The sequence below is a fragment of the Corythoichthys intestinalis genome, chromosome 19, assembly GCF_030265065.1.
Source record: "Corythoichthys intestinalis isolate RoL2023-P3 chromosome 19, ASM3026506v1, whole genome shotgun sequence".
NCBI classification, from domain to species: Eukaryota; Metazoa; Chordata; class Actinopteri; order Syngnathiformes; family Syngnathidae; genus Corythoichthys; species Corythoichthys intestinalis.
Window position 1 is genome coordinate 8519641 of NC_080413.1, and position 17164 is coordinate 8536804.

At 40.8% G+C, this 17164-nt stretch overlaps 1 protein-coding gene across 2 annotated transcripts in view; it reads left to right on the forward strand.

Annotated features, from left to right (window-relative positions):
• Positions 1-17164, forward strand: part of itpkb (inositol-trisphosphate 3-kinase B) — a 54520-nt gene that overhangs the window by 27706 nt on the left and 9650 nt on the right. For both annotated transcript variants that reach the window (XM_057823090.1, XM_057823091.1), the window contains 5 exons: positions 6780-6879; positions 9302-9339; positions 9408-9583; positions 11486-11690; positions 16118-16219. In XM_057823090.1, coding sequence (XP_057679073.1) covers positions 6780-6879; positions 9302-9339; positions 9408-9583; positions 11486-11690; positions 16118-16219 — 621 coding nt within the window. The remainder of the gene's footprint in view (positions 1-6779; positions 6880-9301; positions 9340-9407; positions 9584-11485; positions 11691-16117; positions 16220-17164) is intronic.

A 17164-nucleotide genomic window follows, 5' to 3' on the forward strand; every position in this document is an offset into this window, starting at 1 on the left:
AGACATTGATTGACTGAAAATGGTTCAAGATTTGATGAAATGTCTTGTTTTCTCATGTATATTTATAATTGCTCTTCACCTAAAAATATATTTGTTTTATCCGATTACTCGATTAATCGATAGAATTTTCAGTCGATTACTCGATTACTAAAATATTCGATAGCTGCAGCCCTACAGTTGACACATTCACGCGTCGGCTTTTACGTCCTTCACTTTTGCTGTTGCGTTGTTTACAGAGGCCAAGGCCTCTCTTGCTTTTTTTTTTGTTTGTAGTTACCGGCGGATGTGGAAAATACTGTCGCTGAGGCAAGTGGCATCCCCCTCTCTCCCCCCTCCACTTCCTGTCTGCAAGAAGTTCCTCTGCTGCTCTCTCTCTCTCTCTCTCTCTCTCTCTCTCTCTCTCTCTCTCTCTAATGTTGGTGTCTTTTCTGGTTGTATTGCCTAACCTAACCTTAGCCACATGCCTAAATATTTTTGGAAATTTCATTTTTAAAAATGTCACATTGACAGAAATTCTCAAATAGAATAGAATAGAAAGGAAAGCCTTTATTGTCACTGTACAGTCAGGGTGTGACCATATACTGTGGTATAAAAAAAGTATCTGAACCTTTTGGAATTTCTCACATTTCTGCACAAAATCACCATCAAATAATATGATCTGATCTTTGTTAAAATCACACAGATGAAAAAACAGTGTCTGCTATAACTAGAACCACCCAAACATTTTATAGGTTTTCATATTTTAATGACGATATGACGTTGTATATTACTCCCAAATAATTCAACTTTAGCTTCATCAGTCCACAAAATATTTTGCCAAAACTTTTGTGGAGTGTCCAACTGCCTTTTTGCGAACATTAAACGAGCAACAATGTTTTTTTTTTTTTTAGACAGCAGTGGCTTCCTCCTTGGAGTCCTGCAGTTGATTTATTTCTGTGTTTTGGATCATAGTCTTGTTGCAGTATCCATCCTCTTTTAGCTTCAACTGTCTGACAGACAGCCTCAGGTTTTCATGCAAAACATCCTGATAAACTTTCAGAATTCATTCATCCCTTAATGATTGCAAGTTGTCCAGGCCCGAAGGTAGCAAAACAGCCCCAAATCATGATGCTCCCTCCACCATGCTTCATGGTGGGGATGAGGTATTGGTGTTGGTGAGCTGTTCCATTTTCCCTCCACACATGACGTTGTGTGTTACTTCCAAACAATTCAACTTTGGTTTCATCAGTACACAAAATATTTTGCCAGGGCTTCTGTCGAGTGTCCAAGTGCCTTTTTACAACATTAAACGAGCAATAATGTGTTTTTTTAGACAGCAGTGGCCTCCTCTGTGGAGCCCTCCCATGAACACCATTCTGGGCTGGCTGTAGTTTTACATATGGTTGATATGTGCACAGAGATATTGGACTGTGCCAGTGAGTTCTGTAAGTCTTTAGCAGACACTCTAGGGTTCTTTTTTACCTCTTTTAGTATTCTGCACTGAACTCTTGGCGTCATCTTTGGTGGACGGCCACTTCTTGGGAAAGAAGTAACAGTGCCAAACTCTCTCCATTTGAAGACAACTTCTCTGACTGTCGATTGATGAACATCCAGACTTTTAGAGATGGTTTTCAGACAGCTCTTTTGACCGAGCCGTGATGCACATCAGACAATGCTTCTCATCAAGACAGTTCTTACCAGGTGTGTGTTTTATAGTGGGCAGGGCAGCTTTAAACCACTCATCAGTGATTGGGCACACACCTGAATTAAATTGTTTGGTAAAAGCCTCCTTAGGCAGAGGGTTAGGCACTCTAGGGTTCTTTTTTTACCTCTCTGGGTATTCTGCGCCGAACTGTCGGTGTCATCTTTGGTGGACGGCCACTCCTTGGGAGAGAAGCAACAGTGCCAAACTCACTCCATTTTTCGACAACTCTGACTGCCGATTGATGATCATTCAGAATGTTAGAGTTGGTTTCGTATCCTTTCCCAACTTTATACACATCAACAATCCTTGATCGCAGGTCTTCAGACAGCTCTTCTGACCGAGCCATAATGCACATCAGACAATACTTCTCATCAAGAAAATTTTTACCAAGTGGCAGAGAGCTCGGACAGGTTTATTGAAATATTGACCATTGCGCTTTCAAATATGGTTAACGCGGTTAAAATGCAGTTAAAATATGAATATGGGGCGGAGCAGGAAAACCCTGGCAACCCACCAGGCTTATAAAGCACCAGAGGAAACCCTGAATTAGCGTAAAATGATACATTTTCAACAGAAAACAGCCAGTTCTAACAACCCAATAATGTGCTAACGAACTGATCGTTAATTATCCCCATGTTGGATTAAGGGCATGGATTTAAAGTCCTATCCTTGTTGTTTCCGCCATTGCGGTGACCTACACACACGTTTGCATGTCAAGATTGCCGGTGGGTTGTTTTGCCAATCAAATGATGCACGGTTGTTTATCGGGCGTCCACGTGGTGTTTGCGAGTATGGACTGTCCGGCAGCATCCGCACGGTTGGCTAGTGCTGCCAGAGAAGCCACCATGTCGTGGTCGTACTCGATGTGGAGCGCCATTGCGTCAGTCGCCGCAGTTTTGGTTGTTACCGTGGTCCATTTGCAGGTATTGTCGACAACAAAAACAATGCTGTGTTAGACTTCTTTAAAACCTGTAAGAATGCTTGTTTAACTCATCGGCTGCCATTGACGGCGATAGACGTCCAATCTATTTGGACTGCGAGTGATCATTTGACATCAGTGGCAGGAAATGAGTTAATGAGATTGAACTGCGTCAGTGTTTTGAATCTGGCAACGTATGGAAAATTCACAAATGATAAGGACATTTTACAGCGTATATGATTGTAGTCACATCTAGGCCTAACATGATTAACTCATCAATTATCAAATTAATCGACACCTACGGTATTTTTATGGTAGATTAATCGTTTAGAGACATTGTTGATTTGAAAAAGCTACTGATCCTCTTTTTTGAGCCTGTCAACAGTAAACTTTTTCTTCTAAATTGGATTTAATTTTATTAAATTTTCGGTCATTTGTCAAAAGACAAAAAAACAACACAAATATACCCTTTTTTATTATTTGGAATTTTTGTATAGTAATTGATTTTAAATATTTTAAACACAAAAGTGAAAACAAGATATTTTCAAATTTCTGCAGTCGTCAGTGAATACAGAAATTGTCCCAAAAAATTGTTTTGTTTTTGTTTTTTTTAGCCTCTAAACTATGAACACTATATTTTTATTTCATTAGTTTTTGGAAGGAAAAACATTTTTTTTTTCATCAATTTGTATTGATTAAATTTTTACAAATAAAAACAAAAAGAAAACTGTAAATATTGTCTGATTTCTGGACTCTTAAATAAAAGCAGACTGATTAATTATCTAATTAATCAACATTTAAAATTTGGACAAACCTGCTTTTGCTCTAGTTAACAATCATACAGTTACTTAGCATTTATAATCCAGCTTTTTTAAGTACATAATTTTTGTTTTGTTTCCAGCAAAAAACATTAACCCTAGAGTAACATAACAATCAACAGTGATTTATTCATTTGAACTAAATTATCGTATTATTCCAAAAATAATTGACGAATAATCCACTGTCAAATTAATAGTTTATTGCAGCCCTGCCCAATGCCGGATGTATGCCAGTAGTATGTTCTGTCTGATGCATCTAAACAAAACAAGCTGAAAGCGCACGATAGTACTTTGGGGTGTCAGATTCGCCTCTTGTAGGACGTTCCGCCGGTTTAGCACATTTTGGCAGAACACCGGTTTTGTCCTACTTTTGTCGTGTCTCATCCTGTCTTTCCTGTTCATTTTGCTTTTGCTGCTGTTTTCAAAAGTGTTGTCATGCTCATTAATGTTCCTCATCCTCTGGAAGCCCGACAGCGTAGCCATGTGACATCACAAGAGTCACAACAATGGCGACCCACTAGTTAAGCTAATTTTACAAATTGTATAACAACGAAAAAAATCAAGATGGGTTTCAATATCAAATTATTTTAACTTATATTAACGTTTATCTTTTAAGAACTACAAGTCTTTCTATCTGTGGATCCTTTTAAAAGAAACAAAAAAATGACCTCTCACAACACATATCCCAGCATATATATGTCTAACATGTCTTAATAGGCTTTGACAGAAAGCATAAAACAGCCAAACCCACTTTCTAAGATACATAGTACTAAATTTTAAGTTGAAGTTATTTTAGCGTCCGCGAAATGCACCGCCAATTCGTTCAGCAAGTCCCAGTCTGTAATCAGCCATGCTTTTCATGGCCATCATGTGATGGATTCATCAGCCGTGGCCCGTGAGCGAGGATTTCATCATGTGACTCCTCACCACTTAATACCGTCAATGAGTGTGTGCGTGAACTCCATAGATAGTCATGTTTCACCCCATAAATTTTCATCGGGTCCATATAAGCTGACGTCACGAGTCTTCCTTCTTTGGTTCTCGTGTCCTCTACTCCGGCTCTCAATGACCGTAAAATTAAAGAGGCGGACATAAATCATTTTGTTTACAAAATGGCTCCGAATGGAAGGGGAGAGCCCTCGGGGAGACGTCACAAGTGTTTTTGTCGTTGCCAAGGGAAACCCCGGACCCCCAGGGGGTGGGGGGGCGGGGGTCCATGTGTTCTGGAAATAAAAAGTGGCCATGCGGGAGAAGTGTAAAGTGTTTCGCTAGCCATTCCGGAAAGATTAAAGTACGGGGAAAAAAAGCAGTAAAGCCTGAGAGGTTTGTTTCCCTGGAGATTCACTAAAGCTGTGGTTTAACTCGCTATTGTACAGTACAGACAGGATGAATAAGCATAACATGAAGTATTATTTCCAGAATATGGTCTCTGAATTAGGTGGAAAAAATCTAGTCATAAACGTCATATAAACCTGAATAGATCCACGTCTGATCTAGAAGTGGTGGTTCTTGTGTATGGATGTCCCGATCCAGGTTTTTGCACTTCCGATCCGATGCCGATACCGATACCGGCCTATCTGAGCATGTGTTAAAGTTTAAAAGTTATTTAGCCTCCTTACTTAGTTGTCAGACTCATGTTGAAAAGAGTTTTAGTACTCTTGATATCAACTAGCTAGCTGAATTAGGTGAGTTTGAATAACACACAACGGTTGGTAACAAGAAACTGACCTGTTTATTCAGTGACAAACACAAAACATTATAAATAACAAACAGAAATGGCATAGTCAGTCAGTAAAACGTGCAAATAATATTGTAAACTGTCTTAAAAAAGCAAAACACACCAACAGCCTCAGTGGAAAATCCCACAAACCCCCCCAAGCTATTAGATGCTTTTAATGTTTCGTGCATTTGTTACAATAATTGTATAAAAAGCCTCTCAGGTTTAAATAAACGACTATCTCAGTATCAAGTTAACATTTTAAAACAGTAAATAAAATACTCAAGTCCCCATTCTGTATCAGCAGCTTTAAACTACATTCAATTCATTTAATTTTGCGAATCAACTGTTAAAGTTGTTAAAATTGCTCCCGTTATTCCATAATTTCCCTTCTGTCTACTTTCGACATGTGAAAGTTTTAAAAATAGATTCAAGTCAAGATTTTGCCGATTTAGGAGTATTCTAGATAAAAAGTGAATTAGGTTTGCTTGGAAGGTTCACAACAGCCTACTAGGGAAGTCTCCTGCTTTAAGATGGCAGCCGTTTACTAACGCATCTAGTTTTCCATACTTCAATGTTGCTAACACCGTCTGTCATTTTGCATCTAGTACTATGTATATACATACGATATCTATTACCTACAGTTAAACGATGTTGACGTAGTTTGTAGCGGCTGTCAGCAGCAGTCAGGTATTCTTGTGTTTTTTATCCAGCGGCATGAGTTGAGCTAAAGCCGTGAGTTGAGCATTGGCATTACCCGGGTCGTTGACAAGCATGATGTTTACTCTCGGGACGCAATGCGGTCCGTTTCTCATTGCGTCCCGAAGACCACGCTGTGCATTAGTTCCGCTTTTCTCGACATATTTCAATAATCGGAATTTGGATGTTTGTGAATCGTTCTCGAATCTTCCACGGCCGAATCGCTCAAGGATGTAATGACGGCTGGGCATGTTGTACCATTGTTCTAAGTGTTGGATGGTCCGTCTTTACTCACGAGAGATAATGGCTCGTCATCCAGAATGAATTCTTCGACTCTTGTTATTCCCTGGGCTCGAAATCCCAGGGAATAACAACTGTCGACTGTCGAGTGCCAGTTTGTCACGCATAGCAAAAGTTTCTGCCAGTGTTAGTTGCGTAGGACCTTTCTTTTTGTCTTCGATTTTCTTAACAAACACCTTATATTGTTTGTGGAGGTATTTCGCAAAATGCTTGATTAGGTTGGTTGAATTAAAACTTCTTACAGCTTTACCACCACGCTTGACTTTATTGTGGCATATGTTGCGCTCTGCCTCTTCGTCTTTTTCGTCCTTTAAGGTGGAATGATCCCACACAGCTGACATTTTTACCAGTAAATTGGGAGACAGTAATGTAGTGTGTTGAAGGTGTGCCGTAAAATGTGGACCGGATTTTAGAGAAACCGAAGCAAAAACTGGAATGGATTATGTAAATCAGTGCGCTGGAAAACCAGGACCGGACTTTAAAAAAAACTGGATCGGAATTTTTCCGTGTCGGCCGATCCGATACCGATGCGCATTTTTTTGCCCATATCGGCGTCCGATCCGATCCAAATATCGGATCGGGACATCTCTATTCTTGTGTCTTATTTTACAATGTCTAAATGTTTATTTCTTATCTGTGTAGCACAAGTCATGGAAGAAGATCAAGAACATGGTTCATTGGTCGCCGTTCGTCATGTCATTCAAGAAGAAATATCCTTGGATACAACTGGCGGGGCATGCAGGTATGTGGTGACAAAATGACAAATTTGTTTGTGTTTTGTTGAATAAGCAGAATCACTTGTTAGAAGTGACTCCCAAACTTCAACCACAGTATTGGCTGAATTAAAAAGAGGAAAAAAAAAGAAGAAAAAATGAACATGAGATGATTAAAATACAATTTAGGAACAAAATGAAAGCAACAATGAGCTAAGCTTACTGGTTTTATTAAGGAAATAACAATTCAAACCTGGCCGGCTAGGTCTGGATCCCCTAGAGTAGGGTTTGGGAACTTTTTAGGCTGTGAGAGCCATGAACACCACATATTTTTAAATGTAATTCAGTGTTTAAAACTAAAAATACAAGTAATGTGTGAATTTTATGTACAGTGTATCACAAAAGTGAGTACACCCCTCGGATTGCTGCAGATATTTAAGTATCTTGTCATGGGACAACACTGACAAAATTACACTTTGACACAATGAAAAGTAGTCTTTGTGCAGCTTATACAGAGGGGCAAATAAGCATTTAGTCAACCACTAATTGTGCAAGTTCACCCACTTGAAAATGTTAAAGAGGCCTGTAATTGTCAACATGGGTAAACCTCAACCATGAGAGACAGAATGTGGGAAAAAAAACAAACAGAAAATCACATTGTTTGATTTTTAAAGAATTTATTTGCAAATCATGGTGGAAAATAAGTATTTGGTCAATACCAACTTTCAACTCCCTCCACAGATTTTCTATGGGGTTGAGATCTGGAGACGGGCTAGGCCACTCCAGGACCTTGAAATGCCTCTTACGAAGCCACTCCTTTGTTGCCCTGGCTGTGTGTTTGGGATCATTGTCATGCTGAAAGACCCAGCCACGTCTCATCTTCAATGCCCTTGCTGATGGAAGGAGATTTTCACTCAAAATCTCTCGATACATGGCCCCATTCGTTCTTTCCTTTACACAGATCAGTTGTCGTGGTCCCTTTGCAGAAAAACAGCCCCAAAGCATGATGTTTCCACCCCCATGCTTCACATTGTGTACGGTGTTCTTTGGATGCAATTCAGTATTCTTTCTCCTCCAAACACGAGAACCTGTGTTTCTACCAAAAAGTTCTATTTTGGTTTCATCTGACCATAACACATTCTCCCAGTCTTCTTCTGGATCCTCCAAATTCTCTCTAGCGAACCGCAGGCGGGCCTGGACGTGTACTTTCTTCAGCAGGGGCACACGTCTGGCAGTGCAGGATTTGAGTCCCTGGCGGCGCATTGTGTTACTGATAGTAGCCTTTGTTACTGTGGTCCCAGCTCTCTGTAGGCCATTCACTAGGTCCCCCCGTGTGGTTCTGGGATTTTTGCTCACCGTTCTTGTAATCATTTTGACGCCACGGGGTGAAATCTTGTATGGAGCCCCAGATCGAGGGAGATTATCAGTGGTCTTGTATGTCTTCCATTTTCTAATAATTGCTCCCACAGTTGATTTCTTTACACCAAGTGTTTTACCTATTGCAAATTCAATCTTTCCAGCCTGGTGCAGGTCTACAATTTTGTCTCTGGTGTCCTCCGACAGCTCTTTGGTCTTGGCCATAGTGGAGTTTGGAGTGTGACTGACTGAGATTGTGGACAGGTGTCTTTTATACCGATAATGAGTTAAAACAGGTGCCATTAATACAGGTAATGAATGGAGCCTTGTTAGACCTCGTTAGACCTCGTTAGAAGAAGTTAGACCTCTTTGACAGCCAGAAATCTTGCTTGTTTGTAGGTGACCAAATACTTATTTTCCACCATGATTTGCAAATCAATTCTTTAAAAATCAAACCATGTGATTTTCTGTTTTTTTTCCCCCACATTCTGACTCTCATGGTTGAGGTTTACCCATGTTGACAATTACAGGCCCCTCTAATCTTTTCACGTAGGAGAACTTGCACAATTGGTGGTTGACTAAATACATATTTGCCCCACTGTATGTTGGTTTTGAATTTGAAAGAAAAAATTGCTTTATGGTTTAGGGTTCGGTGAATTCACATGTGAAACTTGTGGGGTTCGGTACTTTTAGCAAGGCTAAGAACCACCACTCTAAGCTAATGACGATTTTCTAAAAACAATCAAATTTATCAGTTTGAACATTGTCTTGTATTCAATTAAATATAGGTTGAACATGATTTGCATGATTTGTTTTTAGTCATGTTTATTTCATACAATGTCCCAACACCATTGGAATTGGGGTTGTAATTAAAAAAATGCATATGCTTCTAGTAGCATGAGTTTCCATCGATAGTCCTTTAATAGCATTTGTCCTCGAGGCCATATTGACGGTGGTTCTCCACCGATGGCGCGTCAGGTCCCTAAAAGGAATCGTGTACGTCCGGCAAAAAGTGGAGCGAGACGGATGTCACGAGCGCGTGTTCCGATCAGCTCAACCTAGCTTGACCGTTTAACACCGCGTCTCTGTTAACAGGGAGCTTCAAGGCAGGAGCCAACGGCCGCATTTTAAAAGTAAGTCATTGAACGCATCCCGACGTTTGAAGGCGCTTGAAGATATGCTGACTATGATGTGGTTTTAGAAACACTGCGAGTGCGAGCAGAGATGTCTGTCCCTCCTGATGCGGGATGTGCTGTGTCCGTATGTACCTGGTTACCATGGCGATGTGGAGAAGGACGGCCAAAAATACAATCAGATGGAGGACCTGCTGGCTGAGTTTGACTGTCCGTGTGTGATGGATTGCAAGATGGGAGTGAGGTAAGAAGACGTCCTCAGCAAATGTCCTCCGTTTCTGTTAAGTGTGGGGCCTTCTACTTCCCAATATTTTAAAAAAAAACAAAAAAACTTTATTTGAAAAAACAACCCGGCAAACATTTAACGTTCGCAAATCTGCGAGGTGTTTTTAAACGGTCTTTCAACGGTCCCAGGCTTCAACTTGGACCGTGTGCTTTGGTCAGATGAGACCAAGATTGAGCTTTTTGGAACCAAACACTCTAAGTGGGTCTGGCGTGCCAAGAAAAATGCGCATACTGAAAAGCACCCCATACCCACTGTGAAGTAGTGGGGTGGGTCAGTGATGCTGTGGGGCTGTTTCGCTTCCAAAGGCCCTGGGAACCTTGTTAGGGTGCATGGCATCATGACTGCTTTGAAATACCAGGACATTTTAAATCAAAATCTGTTGCCCTCTGCCCGAAAGCTGAAGACGGGTCCTCACTGGATCTTTCAGCAAGACAATGACCCTAAACATATGGCCAAATCTACACAGAAATGGTTCACCAGACACAAAATCAAGCTTCTCCCATGGCCATCTCAGTCCCCAGACCTTGTTTTGTTGGCAAAAGGGGGTTGTACAAAGTATTAACACCAGGGGTGCTAATAATTGTGACACACATTATTTGATGTCAAATAATTATTTCTTTATGTGGGATTTTTTTCCCCACTGAATAAATGCACTTGTATTGAAGGTTGGATTTTTCTCTTTTTTTCCATTAAGGTCCCATATTATTTGAATAAAAAGAAAATATTAGAAGCTAAAAAACACATCTTAACCAGGGGTGCCAATAATTATGGAGGGCACTGTATCTTGACATCCTATTCTATGCTACCTGATCGCCAATCCTGGCACCAACAATCTATACCTGAGTGTGTTTAATTGCACAGTCATACACGAACCCTCTCAGACATGCTATAGTCCTACAGAAAATTGGAAATGCTGCACGGGGGCCGCCCCAGGGCTCCGGCACCGCCCCAGCCAATAGAGGTGGAAGCGAGGGTGGACACCCCTCCCCCAACAGATCTGGCACAGGGGCCACTGTCATGCCCCCAGGACCCTGGGTGGTCAACCAGACCATCCACTCCCCTATTGAGCAGCCCTCGGGAAGGGACATGGGGATGCGTCACCGCCCACCCGGACCACCACCTACCACTGCAACCCCCACGGCCAACTAGGGTTAGGTTAGGGCAGGAAAGGATCCGTACCCATAGGGGGCGATGCCACGCCGCCCTGCCGGCGATCACGCCGGGGCTCAAAGAGGATGCCCAGGGAGAAAAGAGAGCGGAAGAACGCCGAGAGGCTGCCATGGGGCAGCGCAAGACGGAGGCCCGACCCCCCACCCCCGCAACCAACAGCCCAGATAAAGAGGAGGCCCCTAGAAGTGTAGGATCCATCTACCGCCCTATTACTGTGGCTACCAGGTCTCTGACTAACTGCCACGAGACGTCCAATTCAAATAAACTAGAAGGATTAACTTTGATTGCCCATATTTTTGTCATGTCATTCGTCCAGTTAATTTTGACTGGACATTGACTGACATTTTGACCTACCATTCAAAATGAATTTGACATCTTGCACCATCAATGGCAGCTTATGAACTAAATGAGTGCCCTAAAAGAAAAAGAAAAAAAAATCATAATTATGCCTGAACGGGTTGAAAAAAAACTCAATCCTAAGTTTTGAGTGTTGTTATCGTGACAGTGCACAAACAAAGTCTTCTGATTACCCAAAAAAACACTCGTGATGAAAACAAATTATTTGTTTATCCGACAAATCTGTCCTCGGGTCAGGCGCTTCATGCTCTATCATCGATTTTTCCGACAAACACGTTATTATTGAATCACATGCCGCCGTTTGAGCTCAACATGATTTTCTTTGTCCTCCAGAACATATCTGGAGGAAGAGCTAACCAAGGCCCGCAAGAAGCCCACCCCGCGACCGGACATGTACCAGAAGATGGTGGAGGTGGACCCTGAGGCGCCGTCGGCCGAGGAGAACCAGAAAAAAGCGGTCACCAAGCCCCGTTACATGCAGTGGCGGGAAACCATCAGCTCTACCGCCACGCTAGGCTTCCGCATTGAAGGAGTCAAGGTTAGCGCTAGCAAAACCAAGGACGCGTAGGCGTGGATGTCCTTCGAACTTCCTGTTTTTCTGCACAGAAACTTCCACTCGAGTGTACTTTGTCTCTTTGCATGTGGCGGGAGAGGCCTGTCGGTGGCAGCTCGGTCGGCTTTTAGCATCTGGCCCTGACACACACACACACACACATGCGATCGTGGCTATATAAGGACATTCATGGCCTCCCGGTGGTCTGTTGCCATGACACTGAGGGTTATCCCCAGAAACAGAGGGGGGGAATGTTGTCCCTGTAAATAGTACCTTGTTGCTCGGCAGCGGCGGAACACAACGAGTGAGTCTGAATCGCAACTAGCCCAAGCGCGGATGTTCATACGCATGAAAAAATGTCCATTCTTATAAATAACCTTCCTTCGGCTATTGTCCGTTTGTTTCTCGGCTCCAACTCCGTCCTCCCTTCCTTCCTCTGCAGTGTTAACGCGTTCCCCATCCTCCTCCGCGAAATAAACCAGGAAGTCGGGCTCCTTGTGTCGTGAACAATGTGAATCGTCACAGAAATAGGCATGGTCAGCAGTTCAGGAGTTCCGCAGGGAACGATCTTAGAGCCCTTTGTTTTAATTGTTTTCGACAATGCAGACGTCTCTTGCGTCAATTCTCTTGCTGATAGTTGTTCAATTTTGACCTAACTAGGGCTGCAGCTATCGATTATTTTATTTATTATAGGAGTCGATTAATCGATGAACTCTTTAGTTCGAATAATCGAGTAATTTGCCTCAAACGGTGTTAAAAAAATAAATAAATGAGGATGTATGTACAACAAGAGAACAATTGGCTAACTTGCATAGCAAAATTACACTAGCTCAACTGCTATAAAATGCTAATGTTTTTATTTTACAATGCTCTTAACTCATTCACTCCCAGCCATTTTCACCGGAGCAAGGCCCTTCGCTCCCGGCTGTTTTACTGGATTTTGACTGATTTTGCAAGGCCCACAGAAAATTCTGTTCTACTGCTATATATACATGGAACCCACCTAAAGAAATATTAGACTCTCTTCTTTCATCAGAAAAAAGTTAGTTCATATCTTTTTCCATTCTTTAGAAATCAGCATTAGAAAATAGCTTAGTTTGAGCAATTTTCCAATTTCTGATGAAAATAACGGAGAAATTGAGCTTTTTGTGAAAGATACATTTCAAACATAACTGACTTATACACAGCTATTTTTTGCTTTAGTTACTTCCCAAACATCTGAATAATGTTTTCCTTTTACAAAATAAGAAAAGAAAAACAAGACAAATAGAGCTTTTGATAGGAAAGCAACAATTTATTTACACATAACTAACTGAAAGATGACGCTGTTCTGGCTGCGACAGCTGGTTAAACTTTTCCCTCATCGCCGTCTGTCTCATAAAGATGATTTTTTTTGAGTCTCTGCGAGCTCAGCTCGCGAGCAGCACGGACTCAAAAGGCATCGTCCGCTGCACTAGTGGTCTCGGTCGTTCTGCTCGGTCGTCCAGCGCCTGGCATCCTGGGCCTCCTACCGGTTGTTCTGCTCGGTCGTCCGCCGCCTGGCATCCATTCTGTCGTCTTCCGTTGGCGGCCGGCCGTGCGGCTTGGCCGTTTGTTGCCGTTGAATCGGGTTGCGGGTCTTACTAAATACGTTACTGCCCTCCAGTGGCCAGTTTTATAGCTTTAAAATGGATTTTCAGCTTTGTGCTTTGGATCTAAATTGAATCATGACCCGGAGATGTCTTTTTGGAAAAAAAAAAAAAAAAACGTAAAAGACATATAAATTAGGGGTGTCAAACGATTAAAAATTTTTAATCGAGTTAATTACAGCTTAAAAATAAATTAATTGTAATTAATCACATTTAATTGCAATTCAAATCATCTATAAAATATGCCATATTTTTCTGTAAATTATTGTTAGAATGGAAAGATAAGACACAAGGCGGATATATACAACATACTGTACATAAGTACTTTATTTGTTTATTGTAACAATAAATCCACAAATGGCATTATTAACATTCTTTCTGTTAAAGTGATCCACGGATAGAAAGACTTGTAGTTTTTAAAAGACAAATTTTATAGTTACAAGTTATAGTAATTTTATATTAAAACCCCTCTTCATGTTTTCGTTTTAATAAAATTTGTAAAACTTTCAATCAAAAGTAGAGTTAATATAATAATAAGAATAAAAATAACAATAATAAGAATAGAGTGACCAAAGTCTGAGTAAGTTTTACGTGTATTTTGCATAGCTATTTTGATATGGAATGCCAGTTCATTTTGCATTGTTGTTTAACTGTGAGAATAGGGCATCATTACTATAGACTGAAGTGCTTTTCTTTTTGTGAACATTATTTTTTTGAGAGGGATAGGAATATTATTTTTGTTGTGCTTTCACTAAACGATACTTATGTTTGTTGTGAAGGAGAAGCTTATGCCAATAAGCGGCGCGGTCCAAAGAACGCCTGTGTCCACTCGCCTTTATAAAATATATATCTCTGTACATATTTTACCCAAAATACAACAAGAGACACATAATTGCCACTAAAAGAAAGGAAACTTACCGAAATATGTGTGGAGCACAAAGCAACAGCATAAACGTCTCACAACTACTAATTCTCCCACGTTTAGAAGAAATAACATTAGTATGGAACGGCGCTGCCCCCAAGCGGCCGGTGGCATTCTCTTCACTCTTAATGTCCATAAATTGCCTCATTGTAATCTGTTTAAGGCAATGTGCGAGCTGGTCATTCAGTGCATGCGTTAATTGCGTCAAATATTTTAACGTTATTAATTTAAAAAATTAATTAACCCCCGTTAACGCGATAATTTTGACAGCCCTAGTATAAATACATCTTTGGGACATTGAAACAATTAAAAATACAACGTATTTATACGTTTTGGGAGCAAATGAATTAACAGACTGCTCAAACACATATAGACCCTACCCACCGACGTCACAAAATCACGGGATCGCTGTATTGTTCCGCCCCCTTGACCGTCATTTTGTGTCTGTATTATCAATGGTCTCAATTGATCGAGCAATTTATAATGCATTTCATGGAAGACCCGGTGCTTTCGGATGCCGTAAACTCACTTGATGCGTTGCATAAAAGGCGTTATGTGGAAAAGCTTCAGTTTATCCATTCGCCAGATCCATATTTGATGCCTAAATCGATGTTTTTCGACCCCCTGTCTTCGCCGTATTTGCCTAACATCTGCTAGCTACCCTGATATTTACAACTATCTTGTCCACACAAAATCAGCCTATTCTCACGAAAGTTTGAAAAACTTTAAAAGCTTGGAGGCTTATAAATACTTCGTTGCTGGTTGGGTGAAACAGGTCCTCGTCCACGAAAATTCGGCAGGAATCTATCTTGTCCTTGGAAAGGTGAGTTACGAAATTTTCAATTCAAAATCTTTTGTTCTTGCTAACATCCACTGTCAAGTCTAATGTATTTCATGTCATTTGTCAATGGAGCTAGGGCTTTTAATGTTTATATGGGTTAGCGATAGCACTCTCACTACATACATACGTGTATGTTGTCGGCGATTAGCCTAGCAATGATCTTAATTGTGGTTGTCAGCCCAAAACCCTCTAAATATATATTAAATGCATCTTACCAGATATAAAATGACTACTACATAATCTGTGGCAATCGTTTGGAGCCCAGTTTTCTCGTCGAATTGCAGCAGCCCATCTCGCTCTCTCCTCTCCGGGTCTCTCGGAATCCGGTAGAACTTCAAGTCTCTCCGTCTATCTTCTCTGTTATTGCAACCGACCGCCACACACGCCTTCACCATTTTGATTATTAATGTTAACGAGCAGAAAAACACGCCGTAAATAGGAGGAATGTACGTAGCCGTAACAGGTAAACACGATGTGTTGACGGACAATTGGGCGGCACCAGTCAGGAGGGCGGCGTTGTGACGTCACGCGGGTAGGGTCTATTCCCAGAAAAACGGCTAAATATACTTATAAACTCAATTACGAATGCATTAAAAAAACATTAGCTCAAACAAAAACTTACCTTATGTTGGTCTTAACAGGGAGCAGCTGGATTCAGCCATATTAAACGAGTTATGTCATATTCATTGTTTCCACTAGAGGGCAGTGTATCCACCCAAGTCAATAAAAATAAATGCAAACACTTTCAAAACAAACTATTAAACACCACTTCAATTAAACGAATACTCGAAGCAGGAAAATTTGATTTGAAGCTTCTGTCTAATCTAATTATTCGAGTTAATCAATTAATCATTGCAGCACTAGACCCAACATCAGTTTAGAATTTTTTTTTTTTTAAATCAGTTGTTAGTTGTGATTTTGCAAATGCAAAATTCAATGCAATTTTTTTCTACATTCATAGTAATCCGTTTGCATGTATGAACGTACTTTTTGATGCAGATTTCGTCCTCTGCCCCCACAGAAAGAAGACGGCACGGTCAACAGAGATTTTAAGAGGACAAAGACGCGAGAGCAAGTCATGGCGGCCTTCAACGATTTTGTCAAAGGCAACAAAGACATTCTGGTAAGTGGGGATGTTTCTTGAGTCTTGAGTGTTTGCCTGCCTCTTGTCGATTCTTTATTTATGTGTTTGTTTGTTTATAATAATAGAAAAAAATAAAATAAAAATCATTTCAAATTTTATTCATACAGTCATGTGAAAAAATTAAGACACCCTACGGAAGCCTGTGTTTCCTTACTATATGGTCATATGGATATTTCACATCAATTTTTGCAATCTTGAGAGATTCATGTAATAGAACTAAACAATTAAAACAGAAACAAAAAATTTTTATAACGTTTTGTAAAATGTAATATTGAATAAACGCAATTTCTGTCGTGGAATAAAGTAGGACACCCCCCACATTCAATCCCACTAAAAATGGCTAAATCACACACAGGGGTATGTATAACATCAGGTGCACATGATTAGAACATCTTTACTCAGTGTTTTGAAGGAGGCTTGCCTTATTTAAACCTCACTTTTAGTTTGGTGTGCCCCTGACTGTTGAAGTGAGAGAAAACACCATGGTGAGATCAAAGGAGCTGTCTGTGGCCTTCAGAAAGAAGATAGTAGATGCTTATGAGTCTGGTAAGGGATTTCAAAAGATCTCAAAAGAATTTAAAATCAGGCATTCCACTGTCTGGAAAATAGTCTTCAAGTGGAGGACATTCAAAACAACTGCCAACATGCCCAGGTCTGGCCGTCCGAGCAAGTTCACCCCGAGAGCAGACCGCAAGATGCTAAAAGAAGTCTCCAAAAACCCTAAAATGTCATTACGTGACCTACAGCAAGGCTCTTGCTACTGTTAATGTGAAAGTGCATGCCTCTACAATCAGAAAGACAAATCACAAGTTTAACCTTCATGGGAGGTGTGCAAGGAGGAAACCTTTGTTCTCCAAGAAAAACATGTAGGCCAGATTGAAGTTTTCCAGATGGAATCTAGACAAAGACCAGTACTTCTGGAAT